This window comes from Cornus florida, unplaced genomic scaffold (genome assembly GCF_030987335.1).
Source record: "Cornus florida cultivar Cherokee Brave unplaced genomic scaffold, ASM3098733v1 CherokeeBrave_3.0.0_Hap2_Chr07, whole genome shotgun sequence".
Taxonomy (NCBI): domain Eukaryota; kingdom Viridiplantae; phylum Streptophyta; class Magnoliopsida; order Cornales; family Cornaceae; genus Cornus; species Cornus florida.
In genome coordinates this window covers 9,117,781-9,140,946 of record NW_026775577.1, presented here as the reverse complement: position 1 = coordinate 9,140,946, position 23,166 = coordinate 9,117,781, and the positions used below count along the sequence as shown (strand labels likewise).

The 23,166-nt window shown below is 34.1% G+C and overlaps 2 protein-coding genes and 1 pseudogene across 6 annotated transcripts; all 3 read left to right on the top strand.

Annotated features, from left to right (window-relative positions):
- The first annotated feature begins 2,066 nt into the window (after window positions 1-2,066).
- Window positions 2,067-7,564, top strand: LOC132316053 (uncharacterized). 5 transcript variants are annotated; one of them, XR_009483905.1, is made up of 5 exons: window positions 2,067-2,483; window positions 4,466-4,596; window positions 4,712-4,857; window positions 6,380-6,583; window positions 7,047-7,564. XR_009483905.1 is itself a non-coding variant. In XM_059814550.1 (4 exons), the coding sequence occupies exons 2-4, from the start codon at window positions 4,516-4,518 to the stop codon at window positions 7,548-7,550; spliced, it is 348 nt and encodes a 115-aa protein (XP_059670533.1). In that variant the 5' UTR covers window positions 2,067-2,483; window positions 4,466-4,515; the 3' UTR covers window positions 7,551-7,564. The 5 variants fall into 5 exon arrangements, 2 of the variants coding, with proteins under 2 accessions (XP_059670533.1, XP_059670534.1); XR_009483903.1 differs by having other exon boundaries at window positions 6,380-6,665; XR_009483904.1 differs by having other exon boundaries at window positions 6,380-6,665; window positions 7,039-7,564.
- A 977-nt stretch (window positions 7,565-8,541) lies between these two features.
- LOC132316217 (uncharacterized) lies at window positions 8,542-14,481 on the top strand (annotated as a pseudogene).
- Window positions 14,482-17,588: 3,107 nt separating this feature from the next.
- Window positions 17,589-22,964, top strand: LOC132316052 (uncharacterized). The gene is made up of 6 exons (XM_059814549.1): window positions 17,589-18,055; window positions 18,608-18,730; window positions 20,686-20,874; window positions 20,988-21,069; window positions 22,336-22,400; window positions 22,505-22,964. Exons 1-6 carry the CDS (start codon window positions 17,768-17,770, stop codon window positions 22,811-22,813), a joined length of 1,056 nt encoding a protein of 351 aa, XP_059670532.1. The 5' UTR covers window positions 17,589-17,767; the 3' UTR covers window positions 22,814-22,964.
- Window positions 22,965-23,166: the final 202 nt, after the last annotated feature.

Here is a 23,166-nt window from a genome sequence, read left to right as displayed (position 1 = left end):
AACATAAATGACAAACATATCTCTAATATGATCAATTGATAGAATATTTTATAACATGAATAATATGACAATCCAAGATAATTCAATTTTCATCCAATTATTTTAATTTAATCTCAGGTCAAAATTGTGAACGTTGATTGTCCTTTGAACAAGGATTAAAAGTTTGCTACCCTATCATCATATGAGATGATGGGATAAAAATGCAATCCGGCTGAAATTGCTTATAATTTGGTATATATTAACACATTTTTTCCGTAAACATTTACATTTTTTGGTAAATTATATTAGCACATTTATTTGTAAAGAAATATTCAGAGCTTAACCTATAAAAAGTCTTAACCTATTTTCTCGTATGTATAATGCTTATAAAAAAATTTAAGAAAAAAAAAAAAAACACATGTAAAATTACATAGGAAAAAGGATAATTAGATGAAGTGGAAAGTTTGAAATCAATGATCTTTAAAAATAAAATATTTTTGAAAAGAAAGTTAGAATTCAATATAATTCATGTAGTGGAAAGTTTGAAATCAATGATCTTTAAAAATAAAATATTTATGAAAAGAAAGTTAGAATTCACATAGAATTCATGTATTGTGGTTAGAGTTGTTTTGCATCACAATAATGGCAAGATAGGCCTTATTGCATGACAGTTAATTATAAATTTAGTTGACCCCATTTATTATATATTGTATTTATATTGGGTTGAATGTCGCCTTAAAAAAAACTCTTTTAATTTGAATGAAGTGGTAGTCTAAACCCTTCAGATATTGGAGAAAATTAAATAAAAAATTAATAATTATTCCATCTCAAGTGATTTCATTGTTGTAATAACTTTGGAATTATTTGTCTAATTTCTATTAGGCTAAGAGACAATATGAGGCCATTTTCAGCCTTCAAAAAATGTTAAACCACTATATATATATATATATATTATTAAAAGTATCTAAAAGTAGAATATTGTTTTTTAATAAAAAGAATATTTGAACTGAAGAAAATCTAAAATCTAATAAAAAAATGATTCAATAAAAGGAATATTTAGTCCCAACAAAATCTAATTAGAAATGGATTCAATAAAAGGAATATTTAGTAATAATTATAAATAAACTCAATTTTATTTTGTTTCTAAGTCTTCCCTAAATAGCAATTTTACAATAATATATTTCTTCTTTGTTCTTTTGATTTTGCTTATCGGGTTTTTTCTTTTAATTTTTAATGTTTCTTATTTTCAATTTCTTCTCTCTGTTTTGCTTCTAGTATATATATATATACACACACAGACACACACACTAGTAAAAAATCAAGTGTTAATTTTATTTTGAATCTCCTTCAACATGTTCATCCTAAAGAATGTTCAACAATTTAATTTTTGTTATTTTGCATTTTCTAATGAGAAGTCCACTTCATTTTGTTAAAGCAATTTAATTTATGATTATGAAATATATCTTGCATCACCAATTTATTTATTTATTTATTATTTTAAAAATCATATCTATCTAATTAATAGGGTGTGAATTAAGGGTTCGAGACTCGGTGGAGGCATGTGTGTGTGAATTTCAACTAGAAAAAAAAATCATATCTATAAAAAATTTTAATTTTCATATTCAAATTACATAAAAGAGAGTTGAAAAGTAAAAGATTAACCACTACAACACTCAGCATTAGCATACAACAATTAAAAAAAAAAAAATATTCCACTGCCGGGATTTGAACCCGGATTCTTTGAATCCGATAGAATTGCCATGGTGCTACAGTGGACCATTTTGTCATATTGGTGAAATTAATTTTATTTAATACTTTTTACTCATCGGCATTAGTATAGAATATGAAAAACAAAAAAATTATTTATTCCACTGCCCGAATTTGAACCCGGATTCTTTTAACCATATAAAATTGCCAGGGTGCTACAGTGGACCTTCTTGCCAAATTAAGAAAAATTTGATTTTGGGCGAGGCCCAAACTGGAGCTAATTTATACTGGGCCTCTAGGCAACTAAAAAATATTCCATTGCCGGGAATAATTCGTCTCGTTGGTCGTTGGCCCATATAACATAATAATCACTCTCACACTGGAACCAATCTTTGAAGTTGACTTTAGATTCAGATGCTGCAGCGAAACCCGACTTGAGTTGATCGGAGGGGCGAGTGAAAATACATACATAAGCTCTGAATCCCTCACCGGAACCAAATCTTTGATAATATTATCTGACGAGAGAGAGAGAAATGGCAGGATTGCTAGCATGGGCAGCAGATGTAGTCACATCAACGACAAAGACGAAGCCAATTCAATCCCTATATTTTTCACTCCCGATCAGCATATTTACGTCAGGGGCTTGGATCAGAAAGCAGCTTCTCTCAGCCATTCGATCCAAGATCTATGGATCTTTAGAGAGTTTTACGCGCCTCCCTCACCTCCACGCCCACTCCCTAGCCTCAAACGCCGCTCTCGCCCTCCAATTGAACTCTCACTCCGCCACCAGAGAACAGGTTTTCTTTAAATTCACACTCTTTCCCTATCTGGGTCTTCGATTCTCAATGTAATTATCCTTTTACACATATATGTTGTTCAATTTATGTGGATCTTTGAATTTTGATCGCATTGTACTCTAGTGTGCTTACATGTATAGACCATGTTTTCTTCAAATTCACACTCTTTCTTATATGGATCTTCTAAACTATGCAATTATTCTTTTACAAACACAAATTTTTTGTTCAAATTCCTCATATTCAAACTCTTTTCGTATCTGGGCCTGTGAAAGTTCATTTGATCATTCTCTTATAAGCACGTATATTTCATTAGAATATTGGGGATATGAATTTTGATCACATTGTACTAGTGGATGCTTGCATATATAGATCAGGAATTCCTCATATTCACTATTTTCTTATCTAGGTATGTGAATGTTCATTTGTGCATTCTTTTATAGGCACTTATACCTTATTAGATTTGCAGCTGGTCTAGTCATATGAGTTTTTCTAAAAAGTCTTGATGTTTTTTGCTGTGAGAATCTTTAAACTTAAGTTTAGAGACAACCTCTTGATAAGATAAAAAAATTTACCTTTTTAAATTCTACATGTGACAGTTAAGTTTTGTATAGTGTTCAGAGAAAGCATACTCTTTTATTTCTTAGTTGTGTCACATGTATATTGGCTTACACCAATCTTTGACGTCCTTAATGGCTTAAAAAGAACAAGACAACTAGATTTTTAACGTAATAATTATTTTTGTTTAGATTATTTAGAATGGGCCATTCCCATGATAAAAATTATGACTAGCAAGTGTGAGGAACTGAACTTTAGTCCCAGAGCAGTCATTTAGTGCAAAATAATGATAAAATGTTATTCTGTCTCTAGTATTTCCTTCGCAACACCCATGTAGGCGGGATCAACATTGGTTAATAAATTAATAGCCTTTAACTTTTTCTGTTTAGACTGAAAAGTTTCTAACTTGGAACTGCAATTCTAGTTAAAAGAAAACTGGGAACTTACCCTGACAAAGAGGTTAGATAGTTTTTATTTGAATAAACTCCAAACACAAAATTAAAACTAGAGTACATTCCTTAACCAAATTAACTTTGACATGAAGCAACTCATATGTTCAAATAACCAGAATATCCTGAAAAATTAGGCAGTTCCAATGTATCCATACTCAAGGAGCAAGAATTGTTCTAGTTCAGCAAGTTTGGTCTGATGAGGAACCAATTAATATTGTTTTATATTTTCTTCTCCTCTTTGGTTATGTAGAAATAAATTTCAAATGTATTGTAGCTACAATTGGCTTCTGAGATGATTTTTCGAATTGTAAATGATAAAAAATAACAAAATAATGTGACAGCATTGAATTTGGAACATAGTAAAGTGACAGCACAGCCTTTGACTATGATATATCGATGGCTTGCTGAACGCTTGGAATTGCCGTGAAAGTATTATTTCCTACAATTTTGTTACCTCTGTCTTCACATTGCTAATTGCTTTGTAAAACGTTTAGCTTAATGGTAGTGTCTAAAACTGAAATCAGATAGAAGAAAGAGAATAAAATCATTAAGATTAATTCAATTCTAAAGCTTCAAGCTTGCAAGTGGTTGCCAAGCTAGCTACTGGTCCTGCTTCGCCTGTGTATCCCTGCTACAATCTCTGTTAAACACCCCTAGTTAGGAGAAACCTTATTCTTATTGTTATTATTTTTTTTAAGTTCAGAGCAATGTGCGGCCTGGCCTGTGTTGGATGGCTGACCAATCTTTTGTGTCAATTATTTTTATGGAAGCCTTAAATCACTTTACTAATAATCTTGCGTGCAAATTTGGTTACTGATTCTTGTAAATTATGTTTCTCAATTGCCTGAATGAACACCCAAGTTTTAAACCCCACTACTTTGGCTAAATATATCATTTTTCTCCACTTGACTCTGTCTTGAGCTGTAATATTTGTTTGATTGAAAATTTTCTCTATAAATAAATGTTACCTTACAGGAAATGGACTTGACTGAGAAAGATATAAAAGCTGAGTTGGAAAATCCAAGATGACAGTTGAATCTCAAGAAGATACAGAAGCTTCAAAATCTGCTATACTGGACAAGTTAGAGAACAAGAAAAAAGAACTGGTCTGATTCATATTTCCTCTGCTTGATATGCTTTTGTTTTTACTTTCCTTCTTTCCTTATTTCTTTAATATTTTTGATTCTTATTTTTAGTGCTGAAAATCTTTTATTTTCTCAGTTTTCGGCGGAGGAGATTGTTCAAGACTTGGAGAAAAAGTGGGCACAGGTTCAGGAGAATGCACTAAAGCAGCCTTCTCCAGGTGTCTTACATCATCTATTTGTGGGTGGTCGAACTGAGAGCCAGCAGAGGCTCATGCTGCTCAGGTTGGCTTTTGTGCTCTACATTTTAGCTCTGCACATCTTAGTCTTCATGAAGCTTTCATTCTCATAGATCTTCCCGAATATACTTTTTCTGTCAAAATTTCTAAAATTTTGTTGCTGTGCTCAACCAGATACCTATTTTTGTTGTATCTTACTCCAGGTTGTACAAAAACATGTCGTGTATTTTTAATGAAATGTTATTTTTTCTATGGCTTTTAAATTCAAGTTCTTCTAATTGTGAGATAAATTACTGTTTTGCTGCTTATCGACAATATCTCCTTTAAACAACGAACTCCAAAATCTTGCAACTGAATTATCGTGCTCTGGAAAACCATTTATATTCCCTCTGTAAGCTGTAACTAGGTTGTCATTTAGACTAGAGCTGTTCCCTTTCGCTCTTGCTTGGTGCCTTTTGCTCTCTTCCACCCGACAGTTTCTTCAGGTTTACGTAATTGATTCAACCTCTAGTTTACCATCCTTCTAACGGTTATTTTGATTTAGCAGTAAAAATGTAGACAAGATCAAAGCAACTGACATAACGAGAACAATGATCTTATCAAATGAATGTATAAATTATCGATCCAACTTTCTGCTCTAAACCAGCAGATGTAATCACATTCCTCTGAACGTTTCTTGTATTATCTCATCATCCATATTCCTTTGTTCCTTATATCGTCAATGAAGAAGAATTACATACAAAAATTTAATCATGCAAAAATATCTAACTTTTAACTTTGAAATATGTATAAATAAAAACAATGTAGTTACACCTTCACAAGTTAAATACAAAAGGAATAATTAATTTGCTCATCCGAAATCTATCTGATTTCTGCTAAGCATTCATTGAAGCTTCCCTATCGATCCTTCACTTTCCATCTTCAACATTTGAAGCAAAAGTTCATTCCACCTGTCGACGGGGCCTGGCATGCACCAGTGGAGACAGTCAGGTATAGTCTTATTCTCTTGTGGCGAATGCCCATAATCACTTGGATGTCCATCTGGCCTTAGCACCATTGCTTCACTAGTATCTAGCGTCCTGAATCTGAGGCCCCTCTTTTTTTCCTTCCTTTTCTGCTGCTCTTAGGTCCTCCACCTGGGTCTTGTACAACTCCAAACTTTACCCATCTAACTTCATTTCTTGCTTCGTAAACAGCCTCGTTCTCACACAATTCCCTCCTTTATTCCAGTCCCCATTCTCGAAGTGTGACGGTGAGAATGTCCTTAGAAATGTCAGTCCTGTGAAGTTTTGAAGGTTTATAAGTGCCCCAAAGGCTGTATGAAAAGCCATTTTATATCCTTAGTAAAATGTAATGAATTTCTTTAATTTTAATAATTAGATAAGTTGATCTACCTTCCTTATTTAGTCTATTATATTTTAAGAAGAGTTTTGTCCCACATCCATAATTGATTGAAAAATTATTGAGTATATATGAATTGGGTGGTAGCACAACTTAATAACTTTTAAGTCTTTAAATTTGTAAAAAAAACATGTCTTTAAATTTGAAATATTTGACCCTATGATTAGGTGTTACACTATGCTTGCCAAAATCTGAAAGCACTCAGGGGCGCCACTCTGAAGCTGAGTCCTACAGAAATATAAATATTAGCCAGACAAAGCAGCAGCAGAAGCAGAAAAGTCCTACAATGGCGAAGCCAGTTCTTCTCATGTTGCTTGCAACGATGTTTTCTGTGATTGTCAACATATTCAACAAACTCGCGACTACCAATGGTATGTCAACGTCCGTTCTCACCGCATACCAATTCATCTTTGGAACCAAGTTGCTAGCTCCTTTGGCCATTTACAAATCATGGTACACTACTCCAATTTTAATTGCTTTGTTTGTTTGTTTGGTTTCTAGCTTCGATACTCTTTTTCCTCCCTTTATGCTGTTTTTGTGAAAAAATGTGCAAAACTGTGTCTATATCCTTGTTGAGTAATGTTACCATGCTTGATTGATTTTTTTGTGCGACTCCAATAAATATTGTCCAGCATAGTATTAAAGCTAACATATATACCAGATATATATATATATATATATATATAGGAGTACTAGTAGATGACTAAAACTAAGAACTTCAAAGTCTAGGTTTTTGACCCCAGATATATGGAATTTGAAAAAGACGTTGCAATTTTTTTTTTTTTTTCTTTGAATTTTATCATCTAAATAGATATATTTGTCTAAGTATTGCAGGGGAACCAGGTACAATCTGACATGGGAGCGTATGGAAATCAAACAAAGAAAGAAAGCAATTAAAATTGGAGCAGTGTACAATGATTTGTAAATGGCCGAAGGAGCTAGCAAACATGGTTCCAAAGATGAATCGGTATGCGATGAGAACGGAGGTTGACATATCATTGGTAGTCGCGAGTTTGTTAAATATGTTGACAATCACACAAAACATAGTTGCAAGCAACATGAGAAGAACTGGCTTCGCCATTGTAGGACTTTTCTGCTTCTACCGCTGCTTTGTCTGGCTAATATTTATATTTCTGTAGGACCCAGCTTCAGAGTGGCGCCCCTGAGTGCTTTCAGATTTTGAAAAGCATAATGTAACCTAGGGTCAAATATTTCAGATATAAAGACTTATCTCTCGTACGGAATTTCAAGGCTTTCTCTTCCCCTTCCGGGCTGGTTGCCTTACCATCCGAAACTCAAAGATTCAATAAGATTACTGAAGTTTTTAACAAATTTTGAAGATTTTAAAGTTATTAAGTTGTGTTATGACTTAATTCATATGTACTCAATAAATTTTCAGTCAATATATGGGACAAAACTCTTCTTATAATAATAACTAAATGAGGAAGATAAATCAACTTATCTAATTATTAAAATTAAAAAAATTAAGAATTTTAAGAAAGGTGGCATCACCATACCTACCTCCTAACACCACCAAATACGTATAAAGCCTAAACATAAACAATTCATAGTATCTAGGATAACAAGGATTTGTATCTTGCAACGAAGACCCAGTTTCCATTTGTCGAAGGGGTGAGTGAACGGATAAGCTCTGGCCGGTTCTGATAACATCATCAAAGAGAAATGATTTGTTAGTTTGTGGAGACCAGGGGCGGAAATTAAACCCGGATTCTTTTGGACACAAGAGTTGCCAATATTCATAATTTGAGATATATAAAATTAAGAAAAAAATAAAATTAGATTTCAATTTTGAATTTAGGATTGTTTGGACGTAAAATGTTTTTCTTGTAAAATATTTTATAAACAAAACATTTTCATGTAAAATGTTTTTTTATTTTTTATTTTTCGGTGTTTGGCAACAATTGTTAAAATATTTTCTAAATGAACTTTTGTGCATAATAGCAATGGGGTGAGGCGGGGATCTCATTCTCTATCCCCAAGCCCAGTAATTTTTTTCATCCCATCCCCGTGCCCATCCGCATTTAAAATTTCACTTCAATCACCGTACCAGCCCCGCCCTCCATTCCCTATACTGTCCCGCAATCCCTATCCTCATTTAATATACACTGTAATTTTTTTAACACATAATTTTTCTTATTTTCAAAAGTATGTTTATATATACTTAATATAATTTGGTAATATATCATAATATATAAAAGTATTTTAGTTAATGTATAACTTAAACGGGTGGGCGGGTTTACTCTATCTCCGTCCCCACTTCACTAGATTTTTAAAAAAATTTCTATCCCCATCCCCGTTTGCATAAAAAGGTCCCAAACCCTTTTAGTGCCCAAAAAATGTCAAGCCAATATATATATACTATAAGCAGATTTATAATCTTAATTAACATTTCATTATACAAATAAACTCAAATAAAGATGGTAAGAAATTAAAATTAAATAAAAATTCTCAACGCAATAATGAGTACATAAAAAAAAATAAAAAATAAAAAAGATAGAAACAAAAATGCTTCATCGTGCCACCCATTAACAAAGCAATCAAATAATTATTCATATTGATTTCTTTTAAATGCAAGATTCATTGATATTTTTAAATATTTTGCTATGTTAATTGTAATTTTGTAAACAAGAGTTACAACACTCAGCAGAAGCATCAAAAAAAACGTAAAAAAGTTTGTTCCACTTCCGGGATTTGAACCCAGATTCTCTTAACCATATAGAACCCGAATTTCCACCATAAAATGCTGAATTGACTTTAGATTCAGATCCTGGAACGAAACCCGACTTGAGTTGATCGGAGGGGCGAGTGAAAATACATAAGCTCTGAATCCCTCACCGGAACCAATCTTTGATAATATTATCCGACGAGAGAGAGAAATGGCAGGATTGCTAGCATGGGCAGCAGATGTAGTAGGAGGTGGGGGTCACATCAACGGCGAAGACGAAGCCAATTCAATCCCTATATTTTCCACTCCCGATCAGCAGATTTACGTCAGGGGCTTGGATCAGAAAGCAGCTTCTCTCAGCCGTTCGATCCAAGATCTACGGCTCAGACTCCCTCCCTCTCACATCTCTCAGCGCCTCCCTCACCTTCACACCCACTCCCTAGCCTCAAACGCCGCTCTCGCCCTCCAATTGAACTCTCACTCCGCCACCAGAGAACAGGTTTTCTTTAAATTCACACTTTCCCTGTCTGGGTCTTCGATTCTCAATGCAATTATCCTTTTACACACGTATATGTAGTTCAATTTATGTGGATCTTTGAATTTTGATCGCATTGTACCCTAGTGTGCTTGCATGTATAGACCATGTTTTCTTCAAATTCACACTCTTTCTTATCTGGGTCTTCTAAACTATGCAATTATTCTTTTACGAACACACATTTTTTGTTCAAATTCCTCATATTCATACTCTTTTATTATCTGGGCCTGTGAAAGTTCATTTGATCATTCTCTTATAAGCACGTATATTTCATTAGATTATTGGGGATCTGAATTTTGATCACATTGTACTAGTGGTTGCTTGCATATATAGATCAGGAATTCGTCATATTCATTATTTTCTTATCTAGGTATGTGAATGTTCATTTGTGCATTCTTTTATAGGCACATATACGTTATTAGATTTGCAGTTGGGCTAGTCATATGAGTTTTTCTCAAAAGTCTTGATATTTTTTGCACCAAACCTTATGACTAGGCACAATTGAGATCAATCACTCTGCAAGAAGAAAATGCTGCTTACGAAAAGGCTATATCGAATTGTGAGAATAAAATACAGGAGAAGCTGCAGGAGGAAGAACGATTTCGGAGCAAATTAAAGGTCAGAGCTAATTTTCCGAAATTTATTTCTTCATCCTGCTTTCGTATTTGGCATCTATGGGGAATGATATAATGTTAACCCAAGCAAAATTGTCTGAAATGTGTCTGCATTTTACATTTAAGGGAATTCGATAGTATTGATGTCCTAGAGTGGTTTTCTGATTGTGTTCAGAAACCGGACTTAAGATAAAAGTAGAAGCTAAATTAAATTGATGTCCCAAGATATGTACAAGGCCATTAGCCTCATTGTATTTTGGGCAATTAGCCATTGTGATATTGGAGCAGTGTATTCTCACAATATGTCGGAAGCTAAAATTGGTTGTAAATGACGTATCATCTCTGGATTTAGCATCTAATCAATTGTGATTCAAGTTAAAATTAGTTTATATTCTTAGTTTACAATTTACCGCAATGGTCAAATTTTTTTTTTGTTGTTTAGAAAACATTAGTGCTGTAAATCCTAACTTTTGCTGTGAGAATCTTTCAACTTAAGTTGAGAGACAACCTCTTGATAAGATAAAAAAATTTACCTTTCTAAATTCTACATGAGACAGTTAAGTTTTGCATAGTGTTCAGAGAAAACATATTCTTTTTATTTCTTAGTTGTGTCGCATGTATATTGGCATACACCAATCATTGACGTCCTTAATGGCTTAAAAAGAACAAGACAACTAGATTTTTAACATTATAATTATTTTTGTTTAGATTATTTAGAATGGGCCATTCCCATGATAAAAATTATGACTAGTAAGTGTGAGGAACTGAACTTTAGTCCCAGAGCAGTCATTTAGTGCAAAATAATGATAAAATGTTATTCTGTCTCTAGTATTTCCTTCGCAACACCCATGAAGGCGGGATCAACATTGGTTAATAGCCTTTTAACTTTTTCTGTTTAGACTGAAAATTTTCTAACTTGGAACAGCAATTCTAGTTAAAAGAAAACTGGGAACTTACCATGACAAAGAGGTTAGATAGTTTTTATTTGAATAAACTCCAAACACAATTTTTTTTTTTTTGATAAATAATAATCGATTAAAAAGCATTCAAAAGGGGAAAACGTCCCAAAACAAGAGTGGAACCAGGTTCTAAGGACCCAAAGAATCCAAGAAATTAACTAAAACATCGGGAGAGGAATAAGAACTCCTCTTCACGTAACTAAAAATAGAACGAATCATATGAAGTTTTCGCATCGCCATGGATGACTCCTTTGCTTCGAACATTCTGTTATTCCTCTCTTTCCAAATGCACCACCAATCGCAATGCGGGATTGCCCTCCAGAAATTGCGAACACTGCTTCTCACACGACATCCCCTCGAAGATCCAGGCATTACCCAGAACATACCGAATAACCCAAAAATGAGGTTCCAATAGGCGTACGCCACTAGGCAATGTAGGAGAATATGATCCACTGACTCACCATTACTTTTGCAAAGGCAACACCAATTAACAATACAGTTGCCTCTCTTCCTCAAATTGTCAATCGTCAAAATCTTATCCCATACAGCTGTCCGAACAAAAAATGACATTCTAGGAGGAGCAGCAGAACGCCATATAGTCTTCCATGGAAAATCAATGCCTATGAAATTGGTTAGGCATCGTACTTCAAAACGGCCATGGGATGAGGGAATCCACCTAATATCATTGCTACCGCTGCCAACTACCTCCTGTCTATACAACGTGTCCAATAGAACACAAACCTCATCCACCTCCCAATCCTGAAAGGAATGCCGAAAGCTTACGTCCCATGTGATCCCACTACTATCAAGCCGATAGCAGTCAACTACGCAAACATGTCTATCGGTTGCAATACTGTACAAACTTGGGAAGGTGCGAGATAATGGCTGATCACCACACCATAAATCCTCCCAAAAACGAACATATCTACCGTCACGCACCTTAAATCTACTATGGGAAGAGAAAACATCCCATTCCTTTTGAATGGATTTCCACACCCCAACTCCTCCCGCCATAGAAACTAGGTGAGTGGAAAAACTCCAAACACAAAATTAAAACTAGAGTACATTCCTTAATCAAATTAACTTTGACATGAAACAACTCATATATTCAAATAACCAGAATATCCTGAAAAATGAGGCAGTTCCAATATATCCATACTCAAGGAGCAAGAATTGTTCTAGTTCAGCAAGTTTGGTCTGATGAGGAACCAATTAGTATTGTTTTATTTTTTCTTCTCCTTTTTGGTTATGTAGAAATAAATTTCAAATGTGGTGTAGCTACAATTGGCTTCTGAGATGATTTTCCGAAATGTAGATTATAAAAAATAACAAAATAATGTGACAGCATTGAATTTGGAACATAGTAAAGTGACAGCACAGTCTTTGACTGTGATATATCGATGGCTTGCTGAACGCTTGGAATTGCCGTGAAAGTAGTATTTCCTACAATTTTGTAACCTCTGTCTTCACATTGCTAATTGCTTCATAAAACGTTTAGCTTAATGGTAGTGTCTAAAACTGAAATCAGATAGAAGAAAAGAGAATAAAATCATTAAGATTAATACAATTCTAAAGCTTCAAGCTTGCAAGTGGTTGCCAAGCTAGCTACTGGTCCTGCTTCGCCTGTGTATCTCTGCTACGATCTCTGTTAAACACCCCAAGTTGGGAGAAACCTTATTCTTTTTGTTATTATTATTGTTAAGTTCAGAGCAATGTGCGGCCTGGCCTGTGTTGGATGGCTGACCAATCTTTTGTGTCAATTATATTTTATAGAAGCCTTAAATCACTTTACTAATAATCTTGCGTGCAAATTTGGTTACTGATTCTTGTATATTTTGTTTCTTAATTGTCTGAATGAACACCCAAGTTTTAAACCCCACTACTTTGGCTAAATATATCCTTTTTCTCCTCTTGACTCTGTCTTGAGCTGTAATATTTGTTTTGATTGAAAATTTTCTCTAAGTCCATTTAAATGTTACCTTACAGGAAATGGACTGACTGAGAAAGATCTAAAAGCTGAGTTGGAAAATGCAATAGCTGCATTGGATGATAGCCAAGCTGGAAAATCAGTAGAAATTTTGAGTCCAAGATGACAGTTGAATCTCAAGAAGATACAGAAGCTGCAAAATCTGCTATACTGGACAAGTTAGAGAACAAGAAAAAAGAACTGGTCTGATTCATATTTCCGCTGCTTGATATTCTTTGAACTGGTCTGATTCATATTTCCTCTGCTTGATATTCTTTTGTTTTTACTTTCCTTCTCTCCTTATTTCTTTAATATTTTCTTTTCTTATTTTGAGTGCTGAAAATCTTTTATTTTCTCAGTGTTCAGCGTAGGAGATTGTTCAAGACTTGGAGAAAAAGTGGGCACAGGTTCAAGAGAATGCACTAAAGCAGCCTTCTCCAGGTATGCCCGCCAACGGCAATGCTAATGCCAACGGCAATGCCGATGCCGAGTGGTTAGAAGGACCTGAAGTTGTCTAAGAAGGCTGAGGTTGCATCCCTCAATTTTTACTAAACAATTAGGCATTAGATATAAAATCTGATTCCTATAAATGAAATACGCGAACTATGTTTATAAATGAAATATCTAAAGCCCTAATTGTTTAGTAAAAATTGAGGATGCAACCTCAGCCTTCTTAGACAACTTTAGGTCCTTCTAACCGCTACGCGTCGGCATTGGCATTGGCGTTGGCGGGCATTTCTTTGAGTTTTCCGCAAAGTAGCATCGCCATAGCAATTATTGTTATCACTATTGCTATCAAGCTGTGATTTTCAAAATTACATGTTAGTTTTGAGGATATTTATTTCCAGGGTTAGTGGAAAACATGAAAAATAAACAATATAATGCATTTCACTGTAGCAATCGTACCATCTAGAATGCAAAACAGTATTTGCATTCATCTTTTCTTTAGCTTTTTTTCAACTAAATATAAATGAAATAACAAAATTGTCCTTCGAAAAATGTTCTCATTGTTCCAAAAATATTCTTACACTCCTCGGTTCCACCTTTAAAAGAGGGGTGACCCAATTACTACCATTAGCATGAGGACCATCGGACTAAATGCAGAAACAAATACTGGTTCCATTTTAGAAACAATTGTTGTATTCAGCCCAGACCCACAAACTCCCTACAAAACAAACCCTTTTCAGAAAATAAAAGATCACACAAATCAATTCTATTTTATTTTGATTTTTAAAGTAAGATCCCAAATTATTGATTATGTAAATATTACCCCAAAAAGTGCAGCCAAAAGTCTGATATCCCATCCCAGCTTCCGGTGGGTCCAATCCTTCTCCACACGTAGGGCATATATAGTAGCCTGAATTGCACCCATTACATTGATCAAAGACGGGGATTAGTAAAATGCTCTCGGTATCATCCTCAATCTTCTTCTGCAATCAAAGTGGAGGAGGAAGAACGCTATGATCATTAGTATGGTATTACAAAAAAAAAAAAAAAAAAAATGTGTAAGATCTCTCCGGTGCTCGCATAGGGCCCAGAGGGGTCGTGTACCCTATGAGGGGTTGATATTGGATCACGAGATGAGAACGACTCGAATTCTGAACCGATTTGAATTCGGTTCAAAAATTTTAAGCCATCCAAAAATGGACTTCGTACCTGTTCCATTTCAAGCCTTATGCTCGAGTATGAGCCAAAGTTAAAATGAACCCAAGTCCAACCAAATCTTTGAATGGTCTCATAAATCATAATATTATTCAAACAAAGTAGTATTAATTTACCAGAAGTATCAAGGAGATTGCATTACACAGATTGACCATTACAGCTAGACCTAATCCTAACACCAAATTGTGATTATCTTCCGTCTCATGTTTGACATGGGAGAGTAGGTCAAATTTGATCGACCCAATGTTGATTTTCATGCGGTGACAGAAAGTGAGGAGCACAACACCTACTGGACTCAATATGATCCCAATTATTTTTAATTTCCTAGCTAATGTTCTAAGTTCTAAAGTCTTTAACTTGCCAAAATAAATACATAAATAATAATATATAATAATAAAAAAAGAAAAAGAAAGACAATAAAGAATAAGTTTAAGATTATTAAGGACTCAAGAATTTTTGCAAGAATGAATGTGACAACAAGAGTAAGGTTGATGATAGTTGTGGCAAACGTTGCAAACGTAAAACGCAAGCTCTCTAAGAACAAATTATGATACAAAGGACCCCTAAAATTAATTTAATTAGAAAAATTGTTAGTTTGATGACAAATTACAAAAAGAAAGTAGTGTTGGCTAAAGAATAAAAACAAACATTAGAATTTATATAAAACTGATTCTAAAAATGTGCAAGTCCTATGGAGAGTTGTAGACTATTGATATGTATGATTTTACTTACCTAAACAACTCACACATAAATATAAGGCATATCCGTTCTATATCATATTGTGGGTGGTTCTCCTGCAATATTTAGACAAATATATCTATTTAGATGATAAAATAAAAAAACAATTGCTACGTCTTTTTCAAATTCCACGATAAATGCTTTAAGCCCTGCGTTGACAACCATCTAAATGAGAAGATTTGAAGTTCATCTACGTACTCCCCTTCAACACCGTATGAAGTATGAAGTCAAGTCACATAACTCATCCATCAACAACTCTCTCTCTTACACAACCCAACTCGATCTCTTCTCTCTCTACACCAGTAGCTCACATGAAACCCCAAAACAACTTATCCAAAACAAAAGATTAAATCCCTAATTAATTTCCAAATTTTGTTTATTATAAAGACAGAGAAAGAGTATGGAAGTTAGCTAGAAACCAAACAAAGCAAGCAATTAAAACGTTTCCAAATTTTGTTTATTATAAAGGGAGGAAAAAGAGTATCGAAGCTAGAAACCAAACAAACAAAGAAAGCTAAAATTGATTTAGTGTACCATGATTTGTAAATGGTCAAAGGAGCTAACAACATGGTTCCAAAGATGAATCGGTACTCGGTGAGAACGGAGGTTGACATGTCATTACTAGTCGTGAGTTTGTTGAATATGTTAACAATCACACAAAATATCGTTGCAAGCATGAGAACAACTACCTTCGCCATTGTAAGACTTTTCTCCTTCTGCAACTGCTTTGTCAAGCATAGTGTAACAAGTTTTTTTTAACAAATTTAAAGACTTAAAAGTTATTAAGTTGTGCTACCACTCAATTTATATATACTCAATAATTTTTCAATATGTGGGACGGTATTAATTATATATATAATTGGCTCCTGCAGATTCTTTTAACCACTACTACACTCAGCATTAGCAACAAAAAACAAAAAAAAAATGTGTTCCACTGCCGGGATTTGAACCCGGATTCTTTTAATGCTATAGAATTACCAAGGTGCTACAGTGGACCTTATTGTCAAATTAATGAAATTAATTATATTTAATAATAACTAATCACCATTAATATTTGATTTTGGGCAAGGCCCACACTGGAGATGATTTATATTGGGCCTCTAGAATATAAGGCAACTAGAAAAATATTCAATTGCCTGGAATTCAACCGGATTCTTTTAATCAACAATAATTACCAAGGTGCTACAGTATATATTGTGGTCAAAGTAATGAAATTAACTGTATTTAAAATATTTACTGATCACCATTATTCAATTCCAGAACGAAATGTAAAAAGTGATATGAGCGACGTTTTGTTGGGCTTCAATTCAAATGGTTGATTTTTATTGGGCCTAGAAAATTTAAAAAATAAAAATTATTTCAATTTTTTCCGGGATTTGAACCCTGATTCAAGCCAACACAAGAATTGCAAGGTGCTACAGTGGACTTTATTGTCATCATAATGAAATTAATTCTTTTTTATTTTATTTTATTTTTATTTTTATGACCATTAAAATTTGACTTTGGGCGGTCCACACTGACCCATTATTGAATTCGAGGGCTTGAAGATTTGAAATCATATGGCTAATTTCTATTGGGCCTAGAGAATACGAAACAAATTTTAGCCCAGAAATAAAATTGTTGCCTTTTCTAACTAAAAGTCAACTTCATTTTGTCAAAAGCAATTTAATTTCTGATTATAGTTTCTCAAAATGATTGAAAATATGACATTGAAATTGTAACATGAAACGCAACAACATAAAATAGTAGTAACATGAAAATAAGACCATTAATTGAAATTTATACTTTTGTAGGAATGGAGGGTCTGGTTGTTTGGAAGGGTTTAAAGAGTATGAGGTTTTCTGATACTCTTTGGTAATTTTGAATCTTCTTTGGATCTCCTTCAACATGATGAGCTAAACTGTAAGGACCGGGCAACCAATTTAATATTTTGTTATTTTATCATTCTTAGAATAATTTTACTTAAAATGTTGTTATTTTATTTTGTCATTCTTATTGAATAAATTTGTTGTGTTTATGTCGAAATGATTTAAACATATTTCATCGTGTTATTTTATATTCCCAACTTGAACTATTTAATAAAGCAGTAAATAAATAAATTATTTACTTATTCGTGCCATATTATTTATCGTGTATTTATGGTGTAATAATCTTGTTCGTATCAGAATTACTTAACATAAATAATAATAGAGTGTTGGTATTCAGCGATATAACATAATAATAACTCTCGCACGTGACCCGAATTGCCACCCTAAAATGCTGAATTGACGTAAGATTCCGATCCTGCAACGAAACCCGACTTGAGTTGATCGGAGGGGCAGTGACGATACATACATAAGCTCTGAATCTCTCACCGGAACCAATCTTTGATAATATTGTCTGACGAGAGAGAGAAATGGCAGGATTGCTAGCATGGGCAGCAGATGTAGTAGGAGGTGGTGGTCACATCAACGACGAAGACGAAGCCAATTCAATCCCTATATTTTTCACTCCCGATCAGCAGATTTACGTCAGGGGCTTGGATCAGAAAGCAGCTTCTCTCAGCCGTTCGATCCAAGATCTACGGCTCAGACTCCCTCCCTCTCACATCTCTCAGCGCCTCCCTCACCTCCACGCCCACTCCCTCGCCTCAAACGCCGCTCTCGCCCTCCAATTGAACTCTCACTCCGCCACCAGAGAACAGGTTTTCTTTAAATTCACACTCTTTCCCTATCTGGGTCTTCGATTCTCAATGCAATTATCCCTTTACACACATATATGTTGCTCAATTTATGTGGATCTTTGAATTTTGATCGCATTGTACCCTAGTGTGCTTACATGTATAGACCATGTTTTCTTCAAATTCACACTCTTTCTTATCTGGGTCTTTTAAACTATGCAATTATTCTTTTACAAACACACATTTTTTTTCTTCAAATTCCTCATATTCAGACTCTTTTCTTATCTGGGCCCGTGAAAGTTCATTTGATCATTCTCGATCATTCTCTTATAAGCACGTATATTTCATTAGAATATTGGGGATCTGAATTTTGATCACATTGTACTAGTGGATGTTTGCATATATAGAACAGGAATTCTTCATATTCACTATTTTCTTATCTAGGTATGTGAATGTTCATTTGAGTATTCTTGTATATGTTCATTTGAGCATTCTTTTATAGGCACATATACGTTATTAGTCATATGAGTTTTGCTCAAAAGTCTTGATGTTTTTTGCACCAAACCATATGGCTAGGCACAATTGAGAGCAATCACGCTGCAAGAAGAAAATGCTGCGTACGAAAAGGCTATATCAAATTGTGAGAATAAAATAGAGGAGAAGCTGCAGGAGGAAGATCAACTTCGGAGCAAATTAAAGGTTAGAGCAAATTTTCCGAAATTTGTTTCTTCATCCTTCTTTCGTATTTGTTATCTATTGGGAATGATATACTGTTAACCCAATATACTTTTAACCTTCTATATCCAAGCAAAATTGTCTAAAATGTGTCTGCATTTTACATTTAAAGGAATTCGATAGTTTTGATGCTGTGGTTTTCTGATTATGTTCAGAACTGGACTTTAGATAAAAGTAGAAGCTAAATTAAATTGATGTCCCAAGATATGTACAAGGCCATTAGCCTCATTTTTTTGGGGGTAATAAGCCATTGTGATATTGGAGCAGTGTATTCTCACAATAGGTTGGAAGCTAAAATTGATTGTAAATGACATATCATCTCTGAATTTAGCATCTAATCAATTGTGATTGCAAGTTAAAATTGGTTGATAATCTTATTTTACAATTTACACAATGGTCAATTTTTTTTTGTTGTTTAGAAAACATTAGTGCTGTAAATCCTAACTTTTGCTGTGAGAATCTTTCAACTTAAGTTGAGAGACAACATCTTGATAAGATAAAAAAATTTACCTTATTAAATTCTACATGAGACAGTTGAGTTTTGTATGGTGTTCAGAGAAAACATATTCTTTTATTTCTAGTATATTTTTATATATCACATGTATATTGGCTTACACCAATCTTTGACGTCCTTAATGGCTTAAAAATAACATGACAACTAGATTTTTAGCATCATAATTATTTTTGTTTAGATTCTTTAGAATGGGCCATTCCCATGAAAAGTTATGACTAGCAAGTGTGAGGAACTGAACTTTAGTCCCAGAGCAGTCATTTAGTGCAAAATAATGATAAAATGTTATTCTGTCTCTTGTATTTCCTTCGCAACACCCATGTAGGCGGGATCAACATTGGTTAATAGCCTTCAACTTTTTCTGTTTAGACTGAAAAATTTCTAACTTGGAACAGCAATTCTAGTTAAAAGAAAACTGGGAACTTACCATGACAAAGAGGTTAGATAGTTTTTATTTGAATAAACTCCAAACACAAAATTAAAACTAGAGTACAGTCCTTAATCAAATTAACTTTGACATGAAACAGCTCATATGTTCAAATAACCAGAATATCCTGAAAAATTAGGCAGTTCCAATATATCCATACTCAAGGAGCAAGAATTGTTCTAGTTCAGCAAGTTTGGTCTGATGAGGAACCAATTAGTATTGTTTTATTTTTTCTTCTCCTTTTTGGTTATTTAGAAATACATTTCAAATGTGCTGTAACTACAATTGGCTTCTGAGATGATTTTCCGAAATGTAAATGATAAAAAATAACAAAATAATGTGACAACATTGAATTTGGAACATAGTAAAGTGACAGCACAGTCTTTGACTGTGATATATCGATGGCTTGCTGAACGCTTGGAATTGCCGTGAAAGTAGTATTTCCTACAATTTTGTAACCTCTGTCTCCACATTGCTAATTGCTTCATAAAACGTTTAGCTTAATGGTAGTATCTAAAACTGAAATCAGATAGAAGAAAAGAGAATAAAATCATTAAGATTAATTCAATTCTAAAGCTTCAAGCTTGCAAGTGGTTGCCAAGCCAGCTACTGGTCCTGCTTCGCCTTTGCATCTCTGCTACAATCTCTGTTAAACACCCCGAGTTGGGAGAAACCTTATTCTTATTGTTATTATTATTTTTAAGTTCAGAGCAATGTGCGGCCTGGCCTGTGTTGGATGGCTGAACAATCTTTTGTGTCAATTATTTTTTATAGAAGCCTTAAATAACTTAACTAATAATCTTGCGTGCAAATTTGGTTACTGATTCTTTTATATTATGTTTCTCAATTGCCTGAATGAACACCCAAGTTTTAAACCCCACTACTTTGGCTAAATATATCCTTTTTCCCCACTTGACTCTGTCTGAGCTGTAATCATTGTTTGATTGATAATTTTCTCTATAAATAAATGTTACCTTACAGGAAATGGACTTGACTGAGAAAGATCTAAAAGCTGAGTTGGAAAATGCAAAAGCTGCATTGGATGATTGTCAAGCTGGAAAATCTGGAGAATTTTTATGTGAGTCCAAGATGACAGTTGAATCTCAAGAAGATACAGAAGCTTCAAAATCTGCTATACTGGACAAGTTAGAGAACAAGAAAAAAGAACTGGTCTGATTCATATTTCCTCTGCTTGATATTCTTTTGTTTTTACTTTCCTTCTTTCCTTATTTCTTTAATATTTTCGATTCTTATTTTTAGTGCTGACAATCTTTTATTTTCAGTGTTCAGCGGAGGAGATTGTTCAAGACTTGGAGAAAAAGTGGGCACAGGTTCAGGAGAATGCACTAAAGCAGCCTTCTCCAGGTATCTTACATCATCTATTTATACACCCTTTTTTTTTTTTTTTTGAATTATACGTGTTTATATTTTGAACTACCAGTTTATATATGACGGTATCTCCTATTAACTTCGTTTTTTTAACAATTTTTCTGGTAACATTCCCTTTCATTATCATTGTTCAATGAACGTGGACGTGGATATGTGATGCATATTGGATACAATATGGATGGCCTGACATGCAAAAAAATTTAAAAGCAGGACAAAGACACAGCACAGATGCCTTCTTCCTTTCTGTTACTTTTTATTTTTTTTATTATTATTATTTTTTTTCACACTTCTCCTCTCCTCTCCTCTCATATCATATTTTCTTTACAGTAATGTGTTCTCTCTTACTGAAAAAAGAATACCCATGTCTTGGCACCACTTGTTCAAATTGTGTCAACAGCTTGTAGGCTAAGTTTTCCATGTAAGTTTTACAATTCTAGACAGGCTATGGGCACGTCCAACACGTGGTCAAAGGATTTTTAAGCTAAAGATGGTGTATAACATGGACAATGTGCATCATGCACATGGCTCCTTTTTGGATGTCTCATCTTATAAGATCGGAATGGGTATCAATTTTATAGTTAGGATGTAGTTGCTGCTATTTCTTTGAACAATCTAGCCTTACTTGAGGAAGAAAATGACAGCCTTTAGTGGATATTGAAATAATTTCAGGAAGAACAGTGCAATTGTAAGATTATCTTCAAGGGACTGATTGCTATTTATAGATTATCATTACCTCTATTAGTCGTAGCAATAATCAGGAAATAGTTTGTGAATGACTCTAATTTTTGAGAAAAAGAAATGTGCTTTAATTAATCTTAGTTGCTTCTTAATGCTGAAAGCATGGTTGCAAACTATTAGAAGCACAAACCTCAAAAAGATCTGTTAAAACAAGAGTGAGTTGTGCATTTCTGAATCCATTTCCTTTACATCTTCGTATGTAGTGATCCGGATCACTGAAGTGCACTTTCAGGAAGCAGAACTCCCACCTCCTATATGTTCTCCCAGTGACTCTATTTTGTTGTTTTATCGCGTTGAAACCTCTCATAGCCCTATACTGTTTTTCTGTATTTATTATGTAATATGAAAACTTTTGAACCTATTGTTTCCTGCTTGATTTTTGTGAAGTAAGACTACATTATATCATTTGCAATAATAGTGGGTTTTTATTTATTTTTTATTTTTTATTTTTTTTATTTTTTACTTTGGGAGTATTATGTTTTGATTTCTTGCTTATATTTATAGTTCAGAGAGAGAAAATATTGGACAAACAACTCCACAGCCTAATTGAACAACTAGCTGCAAAACAGGTTTGATGCTCATTTATTTCTATATTATTTTGACATTTTGCCATTATATTAAAGGGTTTATCTTTTAGAAACATATTTTTATTTTTGTCATTGCTTGTATGTAGGCCCAAGCAGAAGGTCTGGTCAGTGAAATCCATCTGAAGGAGATGGAGCTGGAAAGATTAAATGGGCTGTGCAAGAGGGTCGAAACCAACAATGCTGAGGGGAATGCTGCTAGGAACCGGTTCGGAAGAAGCAACTCTGAGAGGGGTTCGTTTTCCTCAGATTTCATCGTTGACCCTCATCACAAACTTCCTTATCACATGGGTGGTCGAACTGAGAGCCAGCAGAGGCTCATGCTGCTCAGGTCGGCTTTTGTGCTCTACATTTTAGCTCTGCACATCTTAGTCTTCATGAAGCTTTCATTCTCATAGATCTTCCCGAATATACTTTTTTCTGTCAAATTTTCTAAAATTTTGTTGCTGTGCTCAGCCGGATACCTATTTTTGTTGTATCTTACTCCAGGTTGTACAAAAACATGTCGTGTATATTTAATGAAATTTTAATTTTTGTATGGCTTTTCAATTCAAGTTCTTCTAATTGTGAGATAAATTTCTGTTTTGCTGCTTATCGACAGTATCTCCTTTAAACAACGAACTCCAAAATCTTGCTACTGAATTATTGTGCTCTGGAAAACCATTTCTATTCCCTCTGTAAGCTGTAACTAGGTTGCCACTTAGACTAGAGCTGTTCCCTTTTGCTTTTGCTTGGTGCCTTTTGCTCTCTT